The sequence below is a fragment of the Schistocerca serialis genome, chromosome 6 (assembly GCF_023864345.2).
Source record: "Schistocerca serialis cubense isolate TAMUIC-IGC-003099 chromosome 6, iqSchSeri2.2, whole genome shotgun sequence".
In the NCBI taxonomy this organism is placed as follows: domain Eukaryota; kingdom Metazoa; phylum Arthropoda; class Insecta; order Orthoptera; family Acrididae; genus Schistocerca; species Schistocerca serialis.
Window position 1 is genome coordinate 208,917,951 of NC_064643.1, and position 26,389 is coordinate 208,944,339.

At 43.4% G+C, this 26,389-nt stretch overlaps 1 protein-coding gene across 1 annotated transcript in view; it reads left to right on the top strand.

Annotated features, from left to right (window-relative positions):
• Window positions 1-26,389, top strand: part of LOC126484241 (probable cytochrome P450 6a13) — a 97,847-nt gene that overhangs the window by 11,983 nt on the left and 59,475 nt on the right. The window contains exon 2 of the mRNA XM_050107655.1: window positions 18,092-18,370. Coding sequence (XP_049963612.1) covers window positions 18,151-18,370 — 220 coding nt within the window. The 5' untranslated portion in view covers window positions 18,092-18,150. The remainder of the gene's footprint in view (window positions 1-18,091; window positions 18,371-26,389) is intronic.

A 26,389-nucleotide genomic window follows, 5' to 3' on the forward strand; every position in this document is an offset into this window, starting at 1 on the left:
ATTTTTCGTAACTGCAACTCATGCTAAGAATCAATATATCTTCCCTACTTCATAGTGATTAAAAGTTGAAATTACTTTGTTATGAGCACTGATGTTACAGTCCGTGTGATCGTTCAAAAACACAAGTTCGCAGTGGATTTTATTTCTCGTTAAAATGCTATTTCATACCACGACTAGCCCAAGAACATGAGACTCTCATTAAAAAATACGTTGTCACTATAAAGTTTGCCAGATCAGAACGGAGCACAGCAAGATTCCTATCAGATTCTGAAGGTACATTAAATTATTTGCACTGTAAATTATATCCTATCAGCAGCCCGCGTCAATCTGCAACACATCATAAAATCTGCTGACCTTCACTGCCAGTCTGGGAGCTAAAAGAAATAATATTATTTTACTATTATTTTACCGCTTCCTTGCGGTATGCTCGACTATATTGTAAGTCGTTTAAATACGCCGCGGCAGCGGCTCTTCGTTCTCCACGCAGCTCAGCACCACAGATAATATTTATATAACTGAAAAATGTCTCAACAGGATGGGATAATATGCAAGCAAGCTTAACAATAAATAATACAAGTTTTCATTTAAACAACTCTATTAAAACCTTTAAATATCTCAGTGATTACAGACCTTTGTGAATTCACACGTAATGGCGTACATTGCTTAGTCTCGACAAAAGAATGCTACACTAGCGTTCGCTACTACGACACAGGATATCTTACTCGTTCGACTCCCAGATGAAGAAGACAAAGAAATTGCTATTCGTCACGTATTATATACTAATTACTTATTTTAATCTTTGTTCGACATTTATCGTCTGTGGCGGTTTCATTACTCGCCGACGCAGATATTCTCAAAAATAAATAATAAAAAAAAATACATAATTTTATACAATAACACAATATGATACATATAATTTTCTCGTTACTACATAATATGTTGTTTTTGTTTCTTACTAGACGTTACAGTGTATTGCCAGTTTTGACTTACATCAATGAGACATTGAGTTTCAACGCAAACACAATTAAAAACAGGGGATTGCTCAGTGAGATGCCTTATGGGAATTTCTAGGAGAGATGGAAAAAGAAGCTAATAGAGCAGGGAATAGACGTAAACAGGACATGTAGCTCGACGAATGTATATCTGATAGTTGAACGAACTTCTTTCCTGTAGTGTAAAATACAAGGAAAGACCATTAAGAAGACCTGCTAGAAGATGATGGGAAAATTCACATTGATAATTGGACCCAGATTGGCAGGCGGCAGGTCATGTCAATGTCTGGCCATCTAGATTCAGGTTTTCCGTGGCTTCCCGAAATCGCTACCCCGGCCGACTTCCTGCTCCATCCCTTCCCACTTTCCGAACTTGTGATCCGTCTGCAATGACCTCTTCGTCGGCCGGACATTAAACTCTGATCTACTTTCAATCTTTCGTTATCTTTAGTCGCTGTCTCCAATAACATTTCTGTTCCTCCAAACTTGTCCGTAACTTCAACTATGAAATTACACGTGTTACATTAAACACAACCAACTAATAACATAGTAAACGGCTCTAAGACCGAAGTTCGAATAATATTAAGGGTTGTACGATTAATACGATTTTGAAAAAGGAGAACGTTCTATTTGAAAGGGGGGGGGGGAGGGGGAGCTATGCTGATATCAGTTTACGAAGCGATTTAGGAAATTTCCTGTTTGTAAATCAACAATGTTTATTTTAGTAATTAACAATTTACATACAATTCTTTGTTTAAAGCTTTACGGTGTAGTTCTGTTTTCTGAACACTGTAAAAAATACTTAAGTTGCATATTCTTTATTCTGTGTTCATATACACAGGTCGAATCTTGAGACAGAGTACGCGCGACGTCTTGTCCCAAAATAACTCGTTATCTAGTCCAGCAAACTGTTCCAAGCTCTACGTTCGTCAGATACACTGACGGACAAAAATCACGACTCCAAAAATAATTAACATAGAGTAATGAAATTTCGGGAATGGTTTCTCTAGGTAACATGTTTAAGTGATTAACACTGCAAGACCATTGGTTAATGTAAGTGCGAGATAAGCCACTGCAAATGTGAAATGTTGGTATGTTAATAACCGGCGTAACCGCCAGAATGTTGAATGTAGGCATGCCAACGTGGATGCCTTGTGTTGTAGAAGTGTCGGATGTCAGTTTGTGGGATGGAGTCCATGCCTGTTGCACCTGGTCGGTCAATACAAAGACGGTTAATGGTGGTTGTGGATGCCGCTGAAGTTTTCTGTCCGATGGTGTCCCATATGTGCTCGATTGGAGACAGATCTGGTGGTCGAACAGGCCAAGGCAACGTGTAGGCACTCAGTAGAGCATGTTGCGTTACAACAGCAGTATGTGGACGAGCGTTATCCTATTGGAAATACACCCTCAAATGCTGTTCATGAATGGCAGCATATCAGGTTGGATCACCTGATTGACGTACAAATTTGCAGTCCGGATGCATGGAATAACCAGGAAAGTGCGCCTGATGTTATACGAAATCGCACCCCAGACGATACCTCCAGATGTAGGTCCAGTTTGTCTAGCACCCAGACAAGTTGGTTGCATGCCCTAAACTGGCTTCCTTCTAACCAACACCGGCCATCACTGGCACCGAGGCAGAACCGACTTTCATCAGAAAACAGAACAGACCTCCACTCTCCACTCTGCACTCCAAAGCGCCCTTGCTTGATACCACTGAAGTCGCAAAGGACGGTGATTTGGGGTCCGTGAAATGCACGCTACAGCGCGTCTGGCTCGGAGCTGTCCTTGAAGTGATAGTTTTGTAACAGTTCGTTATGTCACTGTGCAGCCAACTGCTGCTCAAATTGCTGCTGCAGATGCAGTACGATATGATAGAGTCATACGTCGAGCACGACCATCTTCTCTCTCGGTAATGCCAAGTCCGGCCATCCTGATTTAGGTTTTCCGTGATTTCCCTGAATCGCTCCAGGCAAATGCCGGGATGGTTCCATTGAAAGGGCACGGCCGACTTCCTTCCGCGTCCCTCCCTAATCTGATGAGACCGATGACCTCACTGTTTGGTCTCTTCCCCCAAACAATCCAATCCAAATCCAAGTGCCAAGTGGCCGCTCGGACCCCGGTCTTGTTGCGGTCGCATAGTCCCATGAACACAGCATGTTGTTCTCAATGGAGAGACGTCTACAGACGTTAAAGTAACCTCTGGCGTGCCACAGGGGAGTGTTATGGGACCATTGCTTTTCACAATATATATAAATGACCTAGTAGATAGTGTCGGAAGTTCCATGATGGTTTCCGCGGATGATGCAGTAGTATACAGAGAAGTTGCAGCATTAGAAAATTGCAGCGAAATGCAGGAAGATCTGCAGCGGATGGGCACTTGATGCAGGGAGTGGCAACTGACCCATAACATAGACAAATGTAATGTATTGCGAATACATAGAAAGAAGGATCCTTTATTGTATGATTATATGATAGTGGAACAAACATCTGTAGCAGTTACTTCTGTAAAATATCTGGGAGTATGCGTGCGGAACGATTTGAAGTGGAATGATCATATAAAATTAGTTGTTGGTAAGGCGGGTACCAGGTTGAGATTCATTGTGAGAGTGCTTAGAAAATGTAGTCCATCAACAAAGGAGGTGGCTTACAAAACACTCGTTCGACCTATACTTGAGTATTGCTCATCAGTGTGGGATCCGTACCAGGTCGGGTTGACAGAGGAGATACAGAAGATCCAAAGAAGAGCGACGCGTTTCGTAACAGAGTTATTTGGTAAGCATGATAGCGTTACGGAGATGTTTAGCAAACTCAAGTGGCAGACTCTGCAAGAGAGGCGCTCTGCATCGCGGTGTAGCTTGCTGTACAGGTTTCGAGAGGGTGCGTTTCTGGATGAGGTATCGAATATATTGCTTCCCCCTACTTATACCTTCCGAGGAGATCACGAGTGTAAAATTAGAGAGATTCGAGCGCGTACGGAGGCTTTCCGGCAGTCGTTCTTCCCGCGAACCATACTCGACTGGAACAGGAAAGGGAGGTAATGACAGTGGCACGTAAAGTGCCCTCCGCCACACACCGTTGGGTGGCTTGCAGGGTATAAATATAGAATATAGATGTGGACCAACGCTGCCAGTAATTATGTCCAATGGCTACATTCCTACCAAGTCTTTCTGCAGTATCTCAGAAGGAACATCCAGTATCTCGTAGCCCCATTACGGGAGCTTTTTCAAACTCGGTGAGATGTTGATGAGGGTGTCTGTATTGCCTTAAAGGCATTCTTGACTAACATCAACTCACAAAGTCCAATCTCAAAGGTAACTAACGCTCACGACCATTACATCGTGAACTGAAAGCAAACCTGATCTGCATCCTCATGTGACTGGTCCGAAATTTTAATAGATATCATATTTCAGACAAAGAACATACCTACCAACTTTCGTTTGTCACACAGCGCCTTCTTTGTTTTGCAGTTTTTTCCGCCAATGTATGTTAGATCTGTTAAGACAGAACAAGCGGAGCTTTTGTTAGCAGAGATGTCGGCAATTGCTGCGTCACTAGTTACGTAATGCAAATTTCTGGGTCCCCATTGTCTGCAAGGCTCTGTTTTTCAGGCAATTTTCAAGGGAGTTGACTTCCTGGTTACATTTCCTTTCGACTGCAGTATTAATATCCACAACTATTCTGATTAAAGGCATCAGCGTCACTGTCGTGCATTTTGTGTATTTTTTGCTTGTGTACGTGACGCAACTAAAGATTACGGATGCGTCAAGAGAAGAGTAGTAGGGTAAGGCGACGCTTAAGACGAAAATTGATGCACTGTACTGTACATAGCTTAAGTGCTTAACAGCTGCTAAGCAATGGTTAGTTAGTGTAATGTTTAGAAAGCTGCAGTGAAGTGGAATGTAAAAGGTGTATTGGCCACTCGCTGCAAGCCGTCGAGCAGGGCCAAGGTCGTTCAGTGCTCTCGGCAGCACGAAGAAGGCTGCAGCTACAATGCGAGTTACGTCTATACTCCATTTGCGTATGCACTTTCCAAGTCGTCTATTTGAGAGACAGAACTGATTGTGTTAAAGTGTTTCAGAATAGGGTCGGTTTCTTAGCCTAGAACTGCTGGTTTGGGTCCATCCAAGGTGTACAATTTTCCTGACAGCTCCCCATCGAGAAAAATTTTCCTGATACTTCCACATATCTGGAAGGCATTCTCCTGTTTGCCAGCGAAACACATGTCGACATAAATAGGCGAGAAAGTTTTAGTATCCTGCAGCAATCATACGAGAAAATGGCTTATGAAAATTATAAACAGAAGAATCAGTAGCATGGAAGGAGCATATAATTTAACAAAAAACACGAATGATAAGAAATGACTATAAATAAAGGAAGAGCTCAGACACTATCTTACACTAAAATGCTTATATTCCAGTGAATACTTAACAGTCAAATGTAAACTAGAAGAAGAATTGAAAGAAAAGCAGAGGGTCCAATGCAGACAAATATTCATAGAAAAAACTGATGAGGAACTTACCTAAGTATACTGCGTATTTCGGAGGTCATGAAACATCAGATATTTATTTTTGAACGTGTTTTGTAATAAATGACAACATTTTCTGCGTTTTTATGGGCTCAAATGGCTCTGAGCACTATGGGTCTTAACTTCTGAGGTCATCAGTCCCCTAGAACTTAGAACTACTTAAACCTAACTAACCTAAGGACATCACACACATCCATGCCCGAGACAGGATTCGAACCTGCGACCGTAGCGGTCGCGCGGTTCCAGACTGTAACGCCTAGAACCGCTCGGCCACCCCGGCAGGCGCGTTTTTATGGAAAAGTGCTCAACAAAGGCTTGATTCATAGAAATAAATGGTCAGACAGGAAACAGATAATATTCAAGAATCGTATATAGCACAGGGAAACTCTTTTAGGAACAAATTTTAAATTTAGAAGACCAAGCACGAACAAAATAAAAAAAATAAAGAGCAAAAGTGAATTTTTATAAAAAAAACTGAAAAATTAGAATGCACTGAGAAAAGAGCCAGAAAAAAATCAAGGAGGCACTGAAGGTGGAATGTTGCTTTATTTGACCAAGTGTAAGTACAATGAAAGGAAAATAATGGGTCTAGAAAAAATGTGTCAAATGTATGATGATAAGTGTGACGTTATGGGATGGGTATACGTATAATCGACTGTTACTATATTTCTGAATACGGAAGGACATCATCTCTCGTAAGACAGTAATAAAGAGATTCAACAAAAATAATCAACTCTCCTGTTTCTATCACTGGTCCCTCCAAACCTTCCTTTCTAAAAGCATAAGTCGTATGTAATTTTCTGCTTAGAATAAACTGCTAAACTGAATTTAGCTGATTGTGCTGGTAGTAAATTTGGAATAAGAAGCCATTTTTTAAACTAACTAGTGCATTTTTCTGTCCGTCATCTACATTCTGTTACAGTAAAATACATTGAAGTGGCAAAGAAAACTGGTATAGGCGTGAGTTTTCAAATATAGAGATATGTAAACAGGCAGAATGCGGCGCTGCGGTTGGCAACGCCTATGAAAGACAAGTGTATGGTTACTGCGGTTACAATGGCAGGTTATTAAGATTTAAGTAAGTTTGTAAGTGGTGTTATAGTCGTCGCACGAGCGATGGGACACACTATCTCCGAGGTAGCGATGAAGCGGGGATTTTCCCATACGACCATTTCACGAATGTACCGTGAATATCAGGAATCCGGTAAAACATCAAATCTCCGACATCGCTGCCGCCGGTAAAAGATTCTGCAAGAAAGGTACCAACGACTACCAAAGAGAATCGTTGAACTTGACAGAAGTGCAGATTTCAATGCTGGGCCATCAGCAAGTGTCAACGAGCGGAACCATTGAACGAAACATCGTGGATGTGGGCTTTTGGAGCCAAAAAAATGGTTCAAATGGTTCTGAGCACTATGCGACTTAACTTCTGAGGTCATCAGTCGCCTAGAACTTAGAAGTAATTAAACCTAACTAACCTAAGGACATCACACACATCCATGTCCGAGGCAGGATTCGAACCTGCGACCGTAGCGGTCGTTCGGCTCCAGACTGCAGCGCCCAGAACCGCACGGCCACTCCGGCCGGCTTTTGGAGCCGAAGGCCTAGTCGTGTACCCTTGATGACTGCACGACACAAAGCTTCACGCCTCGCCTAGGCCCGTCAACACCATGGGACTGTTGATGACTGGAAACTAGTTTCCTGGTCGGACGAGTCTCGTTTCAAATTGTGTCGAGCGGATGGACGTGTATGGAGACAACCTCATGAATGCATGGACCCTGCATGTCAGCAGGGGACCGTTCAAGTTGGCAGAGGCTCTGTAATGGTGTGGGGCGTGAGCGGTTGGAGTGATATGGGACCCCTGATACGTCTAGATACGACTCTGAGAAGTGAATCGTACGTAAGCATCCTGTCTGATCACCTGCATCCATTCATGTCCATTCTGCATTCCGACGGAATTGCTGGGCTATTCCAGCAGGACAATAAGACATCCCACACGTCCAGAATTGCCACAGAGTGGCTCCATGAACACTGTTCTCAATTTAAACATTTGTGCTGGCTACCAGACTCCCTAGTGATGAACGCTATTGAGCAAATCTGTGCTGTTCAGAAGAGATCTCCACCCTCCCGTACTCTTACGGATTTATGGACAGCTCTGCAGGATTCATGGTGTCATTTCCCTCCAGCACTACTTCAGACATTAGTCGAGTCCCTGACATGTCGTGTTGCGTCATTTCTGCGCTCTCACGGGGGCCTCTTGCGATATTGGGCAGGCGTACCAGTTTCTATTGCTCTTCAGTGTGTATGCGCCACAACGAGATTCGTGTCTTTCTTTTTGTGATGAACTGTTCTATATGGGAGATAATACGGCTTTTGCTCATAGACTACAGAAGAAGAGTGTTTGTAAATTGAGACCTACCTCCAGAAATTGAATATAAAATATATATCATTTCTTTAATATCACTTCTTTTATCCCTTTATTAAATGCTGACAGAACTTCTCTGCTGTCGTTGACCATAAATCATTCGCGGCTGATGACTTGGGCTCCTTTAAGCGTGATGCAATTTTTAAAGCCAGTTAACACACCCACCTCGCTGAAGTCATCAAGACAGTCATAGCTCACGAGGACAGTACTAGGTGTTTAAATCTTCGGAATAGTGAGTGTTTATTAAAACTTCGTTAGCTACATAATTATTATATTTTCATACTTAACGCGAAGTGTTTTTTGTGTATACCTCGTGTCTAAGTTTTTTGTGAATATAAATAGTTGTAAGTAGTCTGGAAACATCCCCCAGGCTGTGGCTAAGCCAGGTCTCCGCAATATCCTTTCTTTCAGGAGTGCTAGTTCTGCAAGGTTCGCAGGAGAGCTTCTGTAAAGTTTGGAAGGTAGGAGACGAGGTACTGGCAGAAGTAAAGCTGTGAGTAGCGGGCGTGAGTCGTGCTTCGGTAGCTCAGATGGTAGAGCACTCGCCCGCGAAAGGCAAAGGTCCCGAGTTCGAGTCTCGGTCGGGCACACAGTTTTAATCTGCCAGCAAGTTTCAGTTGTAAGATTGTGCGTTTCGATATTAGAAACCCACCTCGGGGGCGACTGGTTCTTTTGATGAAATATTATTTAGCAGCAAAACTTGTTTACTAAACTTTCCACTGCACGTAATAATTTCTAATTTTTCGCCAGAAAACTGATTTTATCAAGTGTTACGGCGACCCATATGTGTAAAGTAATATGTGTTTTGCGTAAAGAAGGCAATCGTTCTCGAATTTTGCGTACATAATTTATTCTTCAATAACTGCCCGCATCCCGTGGTCGTGCGGTAGCGTTATCGCTTCCCACGCCCGGGTTCCCGGGTTCGATTCCCGGCGGGGTCAGGGATTTTCTCTGCCTCGTGATGGCTGGGTGTTGTGTGATGTCCTTAGGTTAGTTAGGTTTAAGTAGTTCTAAGTTCTAGGGGACTGATGACCATAGATGTTAAATTCCATAGTGCTCAGAGCCATTTGAACCATTTTTTCTTCAATAACTCAGTAAATACAAGACAAAGGTTGCCACCTTGGTCACGTTTTAAAGAGGAAGGATTGTTTAAACTAAATTTGTCGATATTATGTTGGTTAGCGTGTCGACTGCGACTGATTTACGATTGTGTGTGGCTTATAAAATTTGTTACTTTACTAACATGACACGTGTATATAAAACAATCTCGGTATTCTTGCCGCGTCAGTTCTGGATAAAATCTCGAGCTTTCGACGATTACCTCCATCGTCATCGTCAGGAGCTGACTGTCTTCACTGCTGCTGTGGTAGCGTTTTTATAGCCCGTGGCCGTGGACAGCTTCCGAATGGTCGGCGATTACGTACTGCTGTCGCAGACGGTGTCTGTATGCGACGGTGGCGCCACCGCTTCCGATTGAACGTAAACCTTGGAAGGAACGTCTCTGCTGCTTCTCTGCATCAAGCGCTCGTTTCCACGCACAGCTGAGATGGTATCCGCTATCGCGGTTAAAGTTATTTTGGCTCATTCTTATTTCAACAGCCTCCTTAATAACAGAATCCCAGTACGTGGAGGCATGGGACAGAATTTTTGTTTCATCGAACAATATTTTGTTTGTTCGTGAGGCTGTCTCCGCAATTGCCGATTTCTCCAGTTCTCTATTTTTAATATGGCGTTGGTGTTTTGCACAGCGGTCGGAAACGGTTCGAATCGTCTGACCTGTATAATTGCTTCCACACTCACAGGGTACATTATAAACTCCAGGGACCCTGAGGCCGAGATTGTCCTTAACAGGGCGCATCATCTCCTTAATTTTCTTAGGAGGACGAAAAATCGGTCATATACCTCGTCTACGCAGGACTCTTCCTATTTTGCTGGAAATCGCGCCACAAAAAGGAAGAACCGCAATCGGAGTTTCATCCTGTGAGTGTGCAGCATTTTCACGTTTCCTTCCTTTGGAGAACGCTGCCTTTATATCGCGTGCACCATAGCCATTCTTTCGGAACACGTTCTTCAGATGGTTAATCTCGGACCTTAAGTGGTCCTCGTCAGAAACAGTTTTGGCTCTATAATACCAACGTGTTCAAAACGGCTCTCTTCTGAGCAGGATGATGGAAACTCTGTGCATTCAGGTATAACTCGGTATGCATTGGCTTACGGTATGCAGAGTGGCCAAGACGCCCGTCCGCCTGTCGTTGTACCAAAACGTCTAAGGAAGGCAGTCTCCCTTGCTTCTCCATCTCGACAGTGAACTGGATGTTCGAATGTATGCTGTTCATGTGTTCCATTAATTGTCCGAGAGCTTCTGCACCATGTTGCCAGATCATAAATGTATCGTCAACGTAACGCTAAAATAAGGATGGGCGGAGTGGAGCCGAATTTAATACACGTTCTTCAAAATTCTCCACAAAAAAGTTAGCCAGTGATGGAGACAACGGAGAGCCCATCGCCATACGGTCCGTCATTTCATAAAATTTGTTACCATACAAGAAGCAGGTGGTCGTCATCACGTGCCGGAACAACTTTATAGTTTGAGGAGGAAAAAGATCCGCCAGCATTTTCAAAGCGTCCTCCACAGGAACTTTTGTGAACAGCGATACCACATCCAGGCTGACTAAAATGTCATTTGGACCAACTCTAATCTCTTTGATTTTCTCAATGAACATCTGGGAGTTTTTGATGTGATATTCACACCGGCCGACTATAGGAGTCATCAACTTTGTTAGGTATTTGGCCAGCTTATAAGTAGGAGGACCAATTTCACTGACAATAGGTGGCTCTGAGCACTATGGGACTCAACTGCTGTGGGCATCAGTCCCCTAGAACTTAGAACTACTTAAACCTAACTAACCTAAGGACATCACACACATCCATACCCGAGGCAGGATTCGAACCTGCGACCGTAGCAGTCGCACGGTTCCGGACTGCGCGCTTAGAACCGCGAGACCACCGCGGCCGGCGACAATAGGTCTCATGGGAACATTATCCTTGTGTATCTTCGGTAGTCCGTGCAACCTGGGCGGTCTAGGAGCGAAAAACTTCGTTCCCATATTACTTTCCTCCACGGGGAGGACATCGCACGCCAGGTTCGTCAACTGGAGAAGCTGCGCGTCAAATATGCTCAGTTGCTGAGTAACTTCGCATTTCTGCAACGCTGTCGCGATAAGGAGATTGTGCCTAAGTCTGCTGTGGTTAAACACCATATCAAGTCGGTTGGAATGAAGAATATATTACAGAAGACAAGCCGGACGATCGTCAGAGAAAGGTTACGACACACAAGTTACGAACTGGATCTTAATGCACGAAGTTTATACAGCTGCCATCTTTTGTTATCTACAGTTCTCTTGCCGTTTGTCTGGGAGTGGGTCGATATGACGACGGCTGCTCATCAAAGAGCTCATATTAGCAACACATCGACTAAACAAGCAAATAAATTTGAGCGTTTTGCAGCTATGCAAAGATCAGAGTCATCGTACGAAACAGCACGCACTGTCGTCAACCTGTCGGGCAAGAACCTGGACAATGGAGCCATCTCGGCCCTTAATAAAGTTTTGCTCCTACACCACGTACTATACCCATCGCAGTGGAGTAGAACAGGCTGTGCGGCATCTTGCACAGGAAGACGCCGACGAAGTGAGACTTGTTACCAGTCGCTCTTTGGCCTCAGCTAAGCCTCCCAGATCTAATATCAGTAGAGAGGAGAGGGAGGGGCTTCGTTTACTTCGGAAGGATGAAGATCTTGTCATATTACCAGCTGACAAAGTGGTCCTTAATACTACCGAATATCATAGAAAAATGACATCACTGTTGGAGGACAGTAGGTATGAATGTCTTAAACAGGACCCAACTTTGACGTACAGCAGAAAAACCATGAAGTTACTGAAGAATTCCAGGCTGCCAGACGATGTTACAAAAAATCTCAGAGTCCGAGCTCCTAGACCGCCCAGATTGTACGGACTACCGAAGATCCACAAGGATAATGTTCCCATGAGACCTATTGTCAGTGCAATTGGTCCTCCTACTTATAAGCTGGCCAAATACCTAACAAAGTTGATGACTCCTATAGTCGGCCGGTGTGAACATCACATCAGAAACTCCCAGACGTTCATTGAGAAAATCAAAGAGATTAGAGTTGGTCCAAATGACATTTTAGTCAGCCTGGATGTGGTATCGCTGTTCACAAAAGTTCCTGTGGAGGACGCTTTGAAAATGCTGGCGGATCTTTTTCCTCCTCAAACTATAAAGTTGTTCCGGCACGTGATGACGACCACCTGCTTCTTGTATGGTAACAAATTTTATGAAATGACGGACCGTATGGCGATGGGCTCTCCGTTGTCTCCATCACTGGCTAACTTTTTTGTGGAGAATTTTGAAGAACGTGCATTAAATTCGGCTCCACTCCGCCCATCCTTATTTTATCGTTACGTTGACGATACATTTATGATCTGGCAACATGGTGCAGAAGCTCTCGGACAATTAATGGAACACATGAACAGCATACATTCGAACATCCAGTTCACTGTCGAGATGGAGAAGCAAGGGAGACTGCCTTCCTTAGACGTTTTGGTACAACGACAGGCGGACGGGCGTCTTGGCCACTCTGCATACCGTAAGCCAATGCATACCGAGTTATACCTGAATGCACAGAGTTTCCATCATCCTGCTCAGAAGAGAGCCGTTTTGAACACGTTGGTATTATAGAGCCAAAACTGTTTCTGACGAGGACCACTTAAGGTCCGAGATTAACCATCTGAAGAACGTGTTCCGAAAGAATGGCTATGGTGCACGCGATATAAAGGCAGCGTTCTCCAAAGGAAGGAAACGTGAAAATGCTGCACACTCACAGGATGAAACTCCGATTGCGGTTCTTCCTTTTTGTGGCGCGATTTCCAGCAAAATAGGAAGAGTCCTGCGTAGACGAGGTATATGACCGATTTTTCGTCCTCCTAAGAAAATTAAGGAGATGATGCGCCCTGTTAAGGACAATCTCGGCCTCAGGGTCCCTGGAGTTTATAATGTACCCTGTGAGTGTGGAAGCAATTATACAGGTCAGACGATTCGAACCGTTTCCGACCGCTGTGCAAAACACCAACGCCATATTAAAAATAGAGAACTGGAGAAATCGGCAATTGCGGAGACAGCCTCACGAACAAACAAAATATTGTTCGATGAAACAAAAATTCTGTCCCATGCCTCCACGTACTGGGATTCTGTTATTAAGGAGGCTGTTGAAATAAGAATGAGCCAAAATAACTTTAACCGCGATAGCGGATACCATCTCAGCTGTGCGTGGAAACGAGCGCTTGATGCAGAGAAGCAGCAGAGACGTTCCTTCCAAGGTTTACGTTCAATCGGAAGCGGTGGCGCCACCGTCGCATACAGACACCGTCTGCGACAGCAGTACGTAATCGCCGACCATTCGGAAGCTGTCCACGGCCACGGGCTATAAAAACGCTACCACAGCAGCAGTGAAGACAGTCAGCTCCTGACGATGACGATGGAGGTAATCGTCGAAAGCTCGAGATTTTATCCAGAGCTGACGCGGCAAGAATACCGAGAATGTTTTAGATATAAGTGCCGCCGCGAAAAACTTCGTTCGCATGACACGTGTGTTAAACGGTTTCACAGCCCAGAAATTAGCTGTCCGACTGTAATGGGACAAGTGCTGTTCGGACCAGGATTGTCAGTGTTTCAATGCATTCTGAGGCCCAAGTGCGTATCACAAAAATTCAGAAGATACGACTCTCTGAATGGGAACAAAATTTGGAAATTTCCGTTTTTTTTTTTTTTTTTAATGTCGCGATGTACGATATGACTACAAATGATTCATCGGGTTTTGGATGAATGTGTTTCACAAAGTGTCACATAAAAATGGTGAATGATATATTTAATGAAAAGCACATTCTCAAGTTTCTTGCACATTATTGCAGTGTTCTATGTAGTCTCCTCGTGTTACACGACAAACATCCATGTAGTAGTTAAGGTCGACCCACACACGTTTGGACATGTATTCACCAGTGCAGCAGTGCTGCGATCTTGGAGTTCAGCCACAGTTGTCGGCAAAAGTGGTACGTAAACATTGTCTTTCACGTATCTTCAAAGAAAAAACTCGCAAACAGTGAAGTCAAAAGACCTGAGGACCACCTGAAGAATACCACACAATCCTGCACTTAACTCCCAGTCCACCGGTTTGCGAGTTTCTCATTCAAATGGCGACGCACTACTCTATTACAATGGGGCTTAGTTTCGTCTTGTTGGAATATGAAGTTTAGGATGTCAGCTATTAGTTTAGGAAACAAACACTCCTGCAACATGTTTAGGTACATTGTATCCATTACAATTTTCCCAGTAAAAAAAAAAAAAAAAAAAGGCCCGAACGCTTTGCTACTTGAAACAGAAGACGTTCACCTTTGTAGAATCTCTTTAAAATCTCCACTGAAGCACTGGGATTTGCAGTGCCGCATATGCGAGCGTTGTGGTGATTCATTTCACCTTTTATGTGGAACGAATGGACACGAGTCATGGAGTAATTCGCTATTTTCCACTGCTTCCTGGAAAGAATCACAAAATTCGCGTCTGATGATGCTTGGCCGTAAACGTTACACCGGCTATATGCGATTTGGAGTCTGACGTAATCGCTTGCGTAGACTATTCCATACTGTTGGCTGTGGAATGCCCAGTTCGCTACTTGCGAGACGTGTAGATTTTTCTGAACGGCGATGAAACGCCTCTCGAACGATCAACTGGAACACCTGATCGCCCATAGCTTCTTCCTTTACAGAGGCAGCCTGTATCGTTGAACAGTCAAGACCACCGTAGAATCCTTTGGTGGGTTGGTGGCTGCATGCTGTAAGATCACTAACTAGCTTTATTTTATTACAGTTGTCAACATCTTTGACCCATACTGACACACACTCGGATTCATTTATTTACGACGACGATGTCTGGCCCTGGTAACCAACGGCATGGTGAATATGTAATGCGATTTACCCATGTCTCTGTTATACAGTTCACAAATTTGAAATGTCCGATAGGCGATGACGTCACGACTGTTAAACGATTCAAGTCATGGTACTTTTTCTCCTTTAGGGCCACGTACTATAGCGACGGTTCAAATGGCTCTGTGCACTATGGGACTTAACATCTGAGGTCATCAGTCCCCTAGAACTTAGAACTACTTAAACCTAACTAACCTAAGGAGATGACAGACATCCATGCACGAGGCAGGATTCGAACCTGCGACCGTAGCGGTCGCGCGGTTCCAGACTGAAGCGCCTAGAACCGCTCGGTCACTACGGCCGGGTCATAGCGACGGTAACACAGCCATTACCGTGCTGTGCGGAATCATCGTTAGTAAGCGTACTGTCTGCAAACTGCACAATGCATGGTAGCGACAGGCTCAGTCTTCTTGAAACATACAAATTGCTTTCTGTTGGTTAGTCATCATTTCGCAAACTCCTGCCACCTTGCCGCCTCGTGAACCGCAACGAGACATGCAATGGCATAATCAAGACTTTAAAATAAGCTCGTATCATCGGTTATTAGTTTGAATAGATGGGCGTTATCTATTTGAAGCTATACGACATCTAAACCCGGTGAATCATTTATAACCACCCTACGCTATTTTTGTTATCTTCTCAGAACTATTTGTAATGTTCTGGGCCTGCAGCGTAATAAACATCTTTCAATTCTAATCATGTCACATGATCGTCTGACATAATTGCTGTCACGACATTTCACCTGGAAATTAAGTTTATTTTTGACCATTATTAAAGAAGTGTCAGAACATACCGGAACATACAACTGTTTACTACAAAAATAACAACGAAACATAAGTCAACAGCCCGGCCGAAGTGGCCGTGCGGTTAAAGGCGCTGCAGTCTGGAACCGCAAGACCGCTACGGTCGCAGATTCGAATCCTGCCTCGGGCATGGATGTTTGTGATGTCCTTAGGTTAGTTAGGTTTAACTAGTTCTAAGTTCTAGGGAACTAATGACCTCAGCAGTTGAGTCCCATAGTGCTCAGAGCCATTTGAACCACAAGTCAACAAACAATTAGACAGCAACAGAATCGATAATATTGCATGGAAGTCAAACTAAAAAAAAAAGAAAAAGATACGTCAGTGTCCCGTGTAGCTTCTGCCCCGCGACCGCTCGCACGAACAGCTGTAGAGCAACTGTCAGTCCACTTCAGCGCAGCGCACACCAGGAGGAAACCTTGCCGTCCAGAAGCCGAGCGCTGATTGGCGGACTGCTTCCAATCGTTGACGACATGGACATACTGAATAGCCTCTTTCTTTCCATCTTCTCTTACATCATGACTAGCCAATCATATTAGAGGGCCAATCAAAGTTATCTAGCAGTGGCGTCAGACATCGATAGTCTGTAATAAATAGAAGCACCTATCCACATGCAAAACGAGTCGTGCCCTGAGGAAGGCCGTTGCACTTCGGCCGAAACGTCGGTTTTAGTTTGTTATTATTGTTGTTAGTTTTTAGCAATGACGCGGCATAATGCCCAGAAGAATTTTAATCACTTTTAAAATGATTTCAGCTGTTTTTTTACTCATGTGAGACTATTTTGGATTAATAAGGTGATTCTATGAACGTAATTCTTTACTTTTATTTTTCATAGCGTCAGTCCTAACGGAATTGAGACACGCTGTGCAAATGGCTCGTTCATCGCCTGACCCGCGCCAAAAATATTATTTTTCCTAAATGGTTTGCCATCTGAAGCTCCCACTTCTGTTACTTTCATTTCTGGCCAAACTCTGCATACATCAGAAATTTGGGTGAAATTGGGGATGACGAGTAGGCGCGGTACCCTTGTAAAACGTTACACGCGTGCAGTCCGTGCGTCCACTTTATACTGATACTTAATGGATTGCATTACTGATTAGGATACCAAACACGATCTGAAGAAGCTTTGGCGACACCTTTCTCAAATTTGGACACTCCAGATTACCCAAACTATGCATAATCGGACAGAGATTCCCTGTAGAAAAAAGTCATGAGAAGAAGGCGTCTTAACAGAGGGATGAAGAGACAGCCACTCGGATAACAAAAGAAAAAAAAAAAAATTCCAGAATGAGATTTTCACTCTGCAGCGGAGTGTGCGCTGATATGAAACTTCCTGGCAGATTAAAACTGTGTGCCCGACCGAGACTCGAACTCGGGCACACAGTTTTAATCTGCCAGGAAGTTTCAAAAAAAAAATTGTTTCGCGACAAAAATTCACCATTTCCCTATTTTTTCTTTACTTGTACAGTGAAACCCTGCTTCTTCCCAGATTCATGATTCTAGGCCAACGAGAAGTACCCTATACGTTTTATCAGTGAGTTTGCGAAGACCAAAATATGTCACATAAATGGTCTATCTTCTGACTCCACTGACTTAGTTTACATTTATTACACCACCAGCCGACGAGAGACCTTAGTGTGTGCTGTAAACTTCAGCTTGGTACATGTACCTGTTCCTGAGAATAAGGAGTCTTAACAGATGGACTGACAGATAATTGGATAATAAATGACGAAAATTTTTGTTTCCTGCGATATAATTAAAAATTCACCATTTTCGTATTTTTTCCTTTACTTGTACAGTGAAACCTTGCTTCTTGCCAGATTTCATGATTCTAAGTCAACGAAAAGTGGTTTATAGGTTTTGATGAGTAAGTTTGCATCAAAATATGTGGCATAAATGAGCGTATCTTTTGATTGTATTGGCTCAGTAGTTCAAATTTATTACATCATTGTCAAGGGACTACAGGCCTTAGTTTATGACATAAATTTCCTACTCAATACGCCTACCCGTTCCTGGGGAAGGGTTTTAACAGTCTGACATATAGAAAGACAGACAGGCAGGTAGGCAGAGAAGTAGACAGACAGACAACTAAGTATTCCTACAACAAACACTTCCGTTTTTGTCGGCTGAGGTACGGAACCTTAAAAATGACCTGTTCTCAGTATCATGAAATATACAAAGTGTTGTCGGTGTTTTTTGGTAGATCTGTTAGTATAACACAACTCGAAATTTAACCATGTTGTTAAGAAACTGTTTCGTGTTTTACATATAAATTTGTCCTTACTTTTCAGGAGTTTTACCAGCAGGTGAATCTTTCCAGGGGAGAGTAAACAGTGCAGTGGTGGACGCAATGGGCGTGTTCCTTGAGTCGTGGCTGAGCGAAGTGGTCGCCGTTCTCCTGGTGACAGTGGCGGCGCTGTATGCCTGGTTCTCACACCGATATACCTACTGGAGCAAGCGTGGAGTGCCGCAGGCGAAACCGCAGATACCCTTCGGGAATCTCAGGAAAAGCTTTCTAGGACAGAAACGTTTGGAGTTTATTCTGCAAGACATCTACCGTCAGTTCAGAGGTACAAGACTTTTTGAACTCTATTGTATTAAAATATTTCTAATGTTTCACGTCAGTGGCAGTTATCTGATCATTTTCTATTTGTCTCATCAAAGCAAGATAAACGAGTAACTGAAAAACAGTACACGTATCTGACTTAGTAATACCATCACTGTTTTCTCTATAAGGGGCGATAGAAAAGCTTCCGTCCGAAGGCCGTGCTGTTCGGAGTGGGTATGCCGATCAGACAAACGCGCTGTGATCACTATGGCAATCATGCCACCGATGCAGCCGGTTGAAGATAAAACCGGTTGGTAAAACACCGTTTTCTGCTACGTGAAGTAGTCTGTAACTATCTGCAGAACATGCTCTTCCGACATGGATCGTCGTCACTTCAAGGCCTTTTTTAAGGAGCCGAGGGCGTGACAATCACATAGGGAGGGATCAATACGATAGGGCGGGTGGTCGACTGCCTCCCACTTGTCTGTGATTGATGGGGCTTGCCCTCCAGATCGACTGGCGTCTTGCGTTGAAGCGCCGCTAGGACGGAACTTTGCGCACCATTCCACAACGATGGTTTTCGACAGACATGCTGTCCCATACACATTCTTCACTGTCCGATGAATGTTTACTGGCGTTTGTCCTTCGACACCCAAGAAAAGAATACCGGCACTTAGTCCTGTTTGGATGCATTTGGTAACAATGTCACCATAGTTCACATTTTCGCATTTACCGCACGCACGTTGGAAAGACACGAATGCCAAACTACTACCTTCCCTACATGTTGGTGCTTATATACTCGCATCTAAGTCGTGCTACGTTGCATATACGCTGCAACACCGTCCTGAAACGGATACTTTTTGATAGCCACATAGAGAAATAAAGAAAACTTGAAGTATTAGTACATATTTTGCTGTTTCCACAGCCCTCAAATTAATTCCGCTCCTGATACTCACAAAGGCTTCCGCTGCATGGGGTCACATCTCGCTGAACGTAATCGAAAATTATAAAAACATCAGCGTCGCTTTGCTACTGTGGAAGGTTGTAGCACAGTGAGATTGCACAATAATTATTCACAAATGTACAAGCGCTGATAGAGGTATAGGATGATCTGTGGCAATGGATAGCTACAAGATGTTACTACAATTCTGTGGAAAGTCACTTATAAGCTCGAAATTATTTTGCACATTTCTCTTATTTAAACAAGAAGCATTTCTGAGGGCATTGATGATGCTCTTAGCAACCAGCAATGGAAATAACATGAACTGTACACTCACCAAAATTCACAGTGTAAAAATTCAGTCTCTCGCAGAGAAAGAGCAAGGAAAAGCATTACGAAATTTACGTCAGCAATAAGTTTCTGTTAACACTTCCAAGCATGTATGTGAGATGGTATACTACAGGGAACACACTTGCAGTTCATGTTGTCCCCTACCACTTCAACAAAAGAGTTGCACAAAGCATTCTGGGGTAAAATTTGCAAATTGTCCTCACAAAATATCCTCTCCAAATGAGAGCTTACTCTCGTTTTCATTCAAAGGGGTTTGTTAGAGTTGACAGAAGTGCTAATGGCCAGATATCGAACGAGTGTATTCGCCCATGTTGCCACCTTTTTCAAAATCATTAATAGAATATACAGTATCTATTTCATATAAAACTGCAATAGTTACGAAAATTGATTCATAAACACAACTCGCTCAAATCCACAGGAATAAAGAAGCTCGTTAGCAATGTTGTGTCCCTGATCACGGGGTCGATGGTTTCGATTCCCGGCCGGGTTAGAGATTTCCTTCCCTCGGAGACTGACAGTTTATGTTGTTCTTATCATTTCATCTCACCTTCATTCCAGAGACGCACAAGTTGCCCAAGTGGCACTTCTATATACACAATTACGGAAAAAAGTCGCAGCACCAAGGAGGAGTCGTGCGACATAAACGAAAGTTGATAAACGTGTTTCTACATCTGAAAGATGATGTCTATTCCCATTTCGCTCCAGTTGCATAGGAGTGGCGCTAATGACTTCGTCATTATGATGCAAATCAGATTTTCTTTCAGCACAAGCTGTAACGGCCGTGAGAGTTAGTTACCTTTTAGACTGGATGTGGTGAGTTGATGTTAATCAAGAATGCCTTTAAGGCTACAAAAACACCTCACTAACTTTGAACGAGGCCGTGTAATAGGGCTACGAGAAGCTGGATGTTCCTTCTGCGATACTACAGAAAGTCTTCACGGGAATATGGCCACTGCACATGATTGTTGGCAGTCGTTAGTTACCTTTGAAATTGGATGTGGTTAGTTGATGTTAATCAAGAATGCCTTTAAGGTGACAAAGACAGCTCACTAACATTGAACGAGGTCGTGTAACAGGGCTATGAGGAGCTGGATGATTCTTCTGTGATACTGGAGAAAGTCTTGACAGGAATGTGACCACTACACATGACTGCTGGCAGTGATGGTCACGGAAATGTACGGTCGCAAGAAGATCGGGTTACGGACGGCCATGTGCTAGAGGACAAATGTAAGGATGTAGAGGCTTATCTCACTAGGGGTAAGATAGATAGTGCCTACAGGAAAATTAAAGAGGCCTTTGGAGAAAGGAGAACCACTTGTACGAATATCAAGAGCTCAGATGGAAACCCAGTTCTAAGCAAAGAAGGGAATGCAGAAAGGTGGAAGGAGTCTATACAAGGGCGATGTACTTGAGGACAATATTATGGAAATGGAAGAGGATGTAGATGAAGATGAAATGGGAGATACGATACTGCGTGAAGAGTTTGACAGAGCACTGAAAGACCTGAGTCGAAACAAGGCCCCAGGAGTAGACAACATTGCATTAGAACTACTGACGGCCTTGGGAGAGCCAGTCCTGTCAAAACTCTACCATCTGGTGAGCAAGATGTATGAGACAGGCGAAATACCCTCAGACTTCAAGAAGAATATTATAATTCCAATCCCAAAGAAAGCAGGTGTTGACAGATGTGAAAATTGCCGAACTATCAGTTTAATAAGTCACAGCTCCAAAATACTAACGCGAATTCTTTACAGACGAATGGAAAAACTGGTATAAGCCAACCTCGGTGAAGATCAGTTTGGATTCCGCAGAAATGTTGGAACATGTGAGGCAATACTGACCCTACGACTTATCTTAGAAAATAGATTAAAGAAACGCAAACCTACATTTCTAGCTTTTGACAATGTTGACTGGAATACTCTCTTTCAAATTCTAAAGGTGGCAGGGGTAAAATACAGGGAGCGAAAGGCTATTTACAATTTGTACAGAAACCAGATGGCAGTTATAAGAGTCGAGGGGCATGACAGGGAAGCTGCGGTTGGGAAGGGAGTGAGACAGGGTTGTAGCCTCTCCCCGATGCTATTCAATCTGTATATTGAACAAGCAGTAAAGGAAACAAAAGAAAAATGCGGAGTAGGTATTAAAATTCATGGAGAAGAAATAAAAACGTTGAGGTTCGCCGATGACATTGTAATTCTGTCAGAGACAGCAAAGGACTTGGAAGAGCTGTTGAACGGAATGGACAGTGTCTTGAAAGGAGGATATAAGATGAACATCAACAAAAGCAAAACGAGGATAATGGAATGTAGTCGAATTAAGTCAGGTGATGCTGAGGGAATTAAATTAGGAAATGACACTTAAAGCAGTAAAGGAGTTTTGCTATTTGGGGAGCAAAATAACTGATGATGGTCGAAGTAGAGAGGATATAAAATATAGACTGGCAATGGCAAGGAAAGCGTTTCTGAAGAAGAGAAATTTGTTAACATCGGGTATAGATTTAAGTGTGAGGAAGTCGTTTCTGAAAGCATTTGTATGGAGTGTAGCCATGTATGGAAGTGAAACATGGACGATAAATAGCTTGGACAAGAAGAGAATAGAAGCTTTCGAAATGTGGTGCTACAGAAGAATGCTGAAAATTAGATGGGTAGATCACATAACTAATGAGGAGGTATTGAATAGGATTGGAAAAAAGAGGAGTCTGTGGCACAACTTGACAGGAAGAAGGGACCGGTTGGTAGGACATGTTCTGAGGCATCAAGGGATCACAAATTTAGCATTGGAGGGCAGCGTGGAGGATAAAAATCGTAGAGGGAGACCAAGAGACGAATACACTAAGGAGATTCAGAAGGATGTAGGTTGCAGTAAGTACTGGGAGATGAAGAAGCTTGCACAGGATAGAGTAGCATGGAGAGCTGCATCAAACAAGTCTCAGGACTGAAGACAACAACAACAACAACAACAACAACAACATGTGCCACAACTGAGAGGGAAGACCAACATGTTCGACGTATGGCTCTGGCGCATCGTACTGCATTTGAGCAGCAGTTGGCATCACAGTGACACAAAAAACTACTACAAACCGGTTACTTCAAGGTCAACTCCTAGCCAGACGCGCTGTAGCCTGCCTGCGTGCTATATACACTGGACCTGTAGGTCTACCTGGAGTTATGGTCTAGGGTGCGATTTTGTATGACAGAGAGAGTACTCTCGTGGTTATCCCACGCATATCGCACGCACCCTGACTCTAAATTTGTACGTCAATCTGGTGATTCGACATGTGCTGTCATTCATGAACAGCATTCCGGGGGCTGTTTTACAATAATCTTGTTTGGCCCGGACAAACGCATTCCCGACACTTCATTACATTAATTATTTTTTGGTGCCGCAATTTTTGTTTGCATCAGTGTATATATATATATATATATATATATATATATATATATATATATTCATAATTTATAAAATATTCTACTTTACCACTGTTCGCGTCTCTCCTCCCGTCGGAGGTTCGCGTCCTCCCTTGGGCATGGGTGTGTGTGTTGTCCTTAGCGAAAGCTAGGTTAAATTAGATTAAGTAGTGTGTAATCCTTGGGAACGATGATCTCATCAGTTTGGTCCCACAGGAACTTACCACAGATTTCCAGTTTTCTACCAAGAACAGACAGAACAATAGTCAATGCAATATTATATTGTCAGAGTAATTGGAACAGTTCGCTGCCTCCATATAGATAAATATAATAAAAACACGCAAGACATTTGTGTAATTTTCTATAATATTTATTATTTTACAAACCAGTTTTCAGCTGTTACACCATCATAAGGCGCAAAGATAAAAATGTGTGGCTGTGAAATTTTTGTATAAGGAGCAGTCAAATGAAAAAAGACATGGAAATAAGTGAGTACACTGTTTATTATTTCAAAAGTGACCGCCTCAAATGTTAATACTTTTATCCCACTAAGAGACTAGACCAATGCCTTCATGGAAAAATGTGTGCGGTTGCCTATGGAACAATGATTGTACCCCGGTGTGCACATCATCGTCCGAAACAAATCGACGAGCTTGAATGTCTTTCTACAGGGCTCCAAAAATACGGAAATCTTATGGGGAGAGATCGGCACTGTATAGAGCACGTGTAAGTTCTTTCCAGCGAAACTTCTGGAGCGTAGTCGAAACGGCTTCATTCTGTTGCTGGACTGTCCCCTCCCACATCTTCCCAAGGTTGCTTCGACTAAGCTGCAGAAGTTACACTTAGAAGCACTTACACATCCTCCGCACAGTCATTACCTGTCCCCACGAGATTTCCATATTTTTGCTTCAGATGAAGGGGTGCACTCGTGGGTATAATCACGGTTCCGTAGGCAACCGAAAACGTTTTTCCATGAACGCACTGACCGTCTTGTCTAACAGTAGAATAAATGTGTCAATAGTTATGGGGATTACTGTTGAAACAGGTTACTTATTTTTTTCTTTCTGTCTCGTTTCCCTTTGAGTATCCTTTATAGGATCAACGATTTTAAATTAGAGCCTCTACATAGTATCTCAGTTCGTTTCCAAAGACAAACAGTAAGACAAGAGGAATTATTACAGCGAAAATGTGATGAAAAACTATTGAACTTACATAAAATATGTGACAGATCGATAAAGGGAGGAAACTGAACTATCTTGAAATAATGGAAATTTATAAAGATGGGTCCATCTGCCCAAGCTTAGTATGGAATGATCAGACAGAGTTCCCTTATCGCCACTTCTGACTGCAGATGCTACTCATACTCCCAGCCAGACTGAGTTGTAAATAAATCTTCCTACTCAAATGCCACATTTCTCCAGTATTTCAGCTACTATAGTTTCACTTGCCGTGTTAAAAATTATTACTTTGTATAATCACAGCTGCAACACTTACCTCATTAATCTCACTTGTAGGCCTAAATGTTACTTCTTTGTAATATTGGTACTGTTGAACGTTAGATTACTTTGTTCAGCCACTCACTTGGAACATGCCTCCAGATTTTATTTTTTAAGTTATTTTCTTCTCAAAACAATTGTTGTAATTTGTTGTAAAGATCGTTACTTAATGTGTCACATATGTTATCTAAGTTCAATAATTTTTCATCCCATGTCCACTCCAATAATTCCTCTCGTCTTAGTCCTAAATCACACACAAAAAGTTGTCATCTTTGGAAACGAACTGAGATACCCTGTAGATGCATTAGTTTAAATTCTTTGAGCCTACAAAAATTTCATAACCTCATACATTTATCTTTGTACCTGATATTGGCGAACAGCCGAAACCCGAATGAGATTTTCACTCTGCAGCGGAGTGTGCGCTGATATGAAACTTCCTGGCAGATTAAAACTGTGTGCCCGACCGAGACTCGAACTCGGGAACTTTGCCTTTCGCGGGCAAGTGCTCTACCATCTGAGCTACCGAAGCACGACTCACGCCCGGTCCTCACAGCTTTACTTCTGCCAGTATCTCGTCTCCTACCCTACAAACTGACTTTGTATGTAAGCATATAGACAAAGTTTTATTTTTTGAGTCACTTTACTTCTTCCTTTCGCTTACACTTATCTAGTGATTAGCTGTCCAGCACTCTAGGAAATTACACACATCAAAAAAATTTTGAATCACCCCGGTTTCCAGAACTCCTGAAGATAGACGTTGATTGTGGATATTGAATCACAGACATAGTCCCTTTGACTGTTCAGAGATGTCACTAAACCTGCCCAAAGGTGTAAACCACCATGCATGAGCAGCGCCTATTAGACGGAGGGGGGTCCGACAGCCGATCAGTTCCAGTTGGTTGGTTAGTGGTTGTTTTTGGGGAAGGAGATCAGACAGCGTGGTCATCGGTCTCATCGGATTAGGAAAGGATGGGGAAGCAAGTCGGCCGTGCCCTTTCAGAGGAACCATCCCGGCATTTGCCTGGAGTGATTTAGGGAAATCACGGAAAACCTAAATCAGGATGGCCGGACACGGGATTGAACCGTCGTCCTCCCGAATGCGAGTCCAGTGTCTAACCATTGCGCCACCTCGCTCGGTCAGTTCCAGTCACTCCACCAGGAAGGAGGTACTCGGCTCTTGTTGTCTGTGTTTCAACCATGCCTAGATGGTCACTATCGCGGTTCGATCGCGTCCGCATTGTTACTTTGTGCCAGGAAGGGCTCTCAATAAGGGAAGTGTCCAGGCGTATCCGAGTGAACCAAAGCGATGTTGTTTGGACATGGAGGAGGAGATACAGAGACAGGAATTGTCGCTGACATGCCTCGCTCAGGCCGCCAAAGGGCTACTACTGCAGTGGATGACCGCTACCTACGTATTATGGCTCGGAGGAACCCTGACAGCAACTCCACCATGTTTAATAATGCTTTTCGTGCAGCCACTGGACGTCGTGTTACGACTCAAACTGTGCGCAATAGGCTGCATGATGCGCAACTTCACTCCCGACGTCCATGGCGAGGTCCATTTTTGCATCCACGACACTTTGCAGCGCGGTACAGACGGGCCCAACAACATGCCGAATGGACTGCTCAGGATTGGCATCACGTTCTCTTCACCGATACGTGTCACATATGCCTACAACCAGATAGTCTTCGGAGGCGTGTTTGGAGGCAACCTGGTCAGGCAGAACGCCTTAGACACACTGTCCAACGAGTGCAGCAAGGTGGAAGTTCCCTGATGTTTTGAGGTACCATTGTGTGGGGCCGATGTACGCCGCTGATGGTCATGGAAGATGCAGTAACGGCTGTAC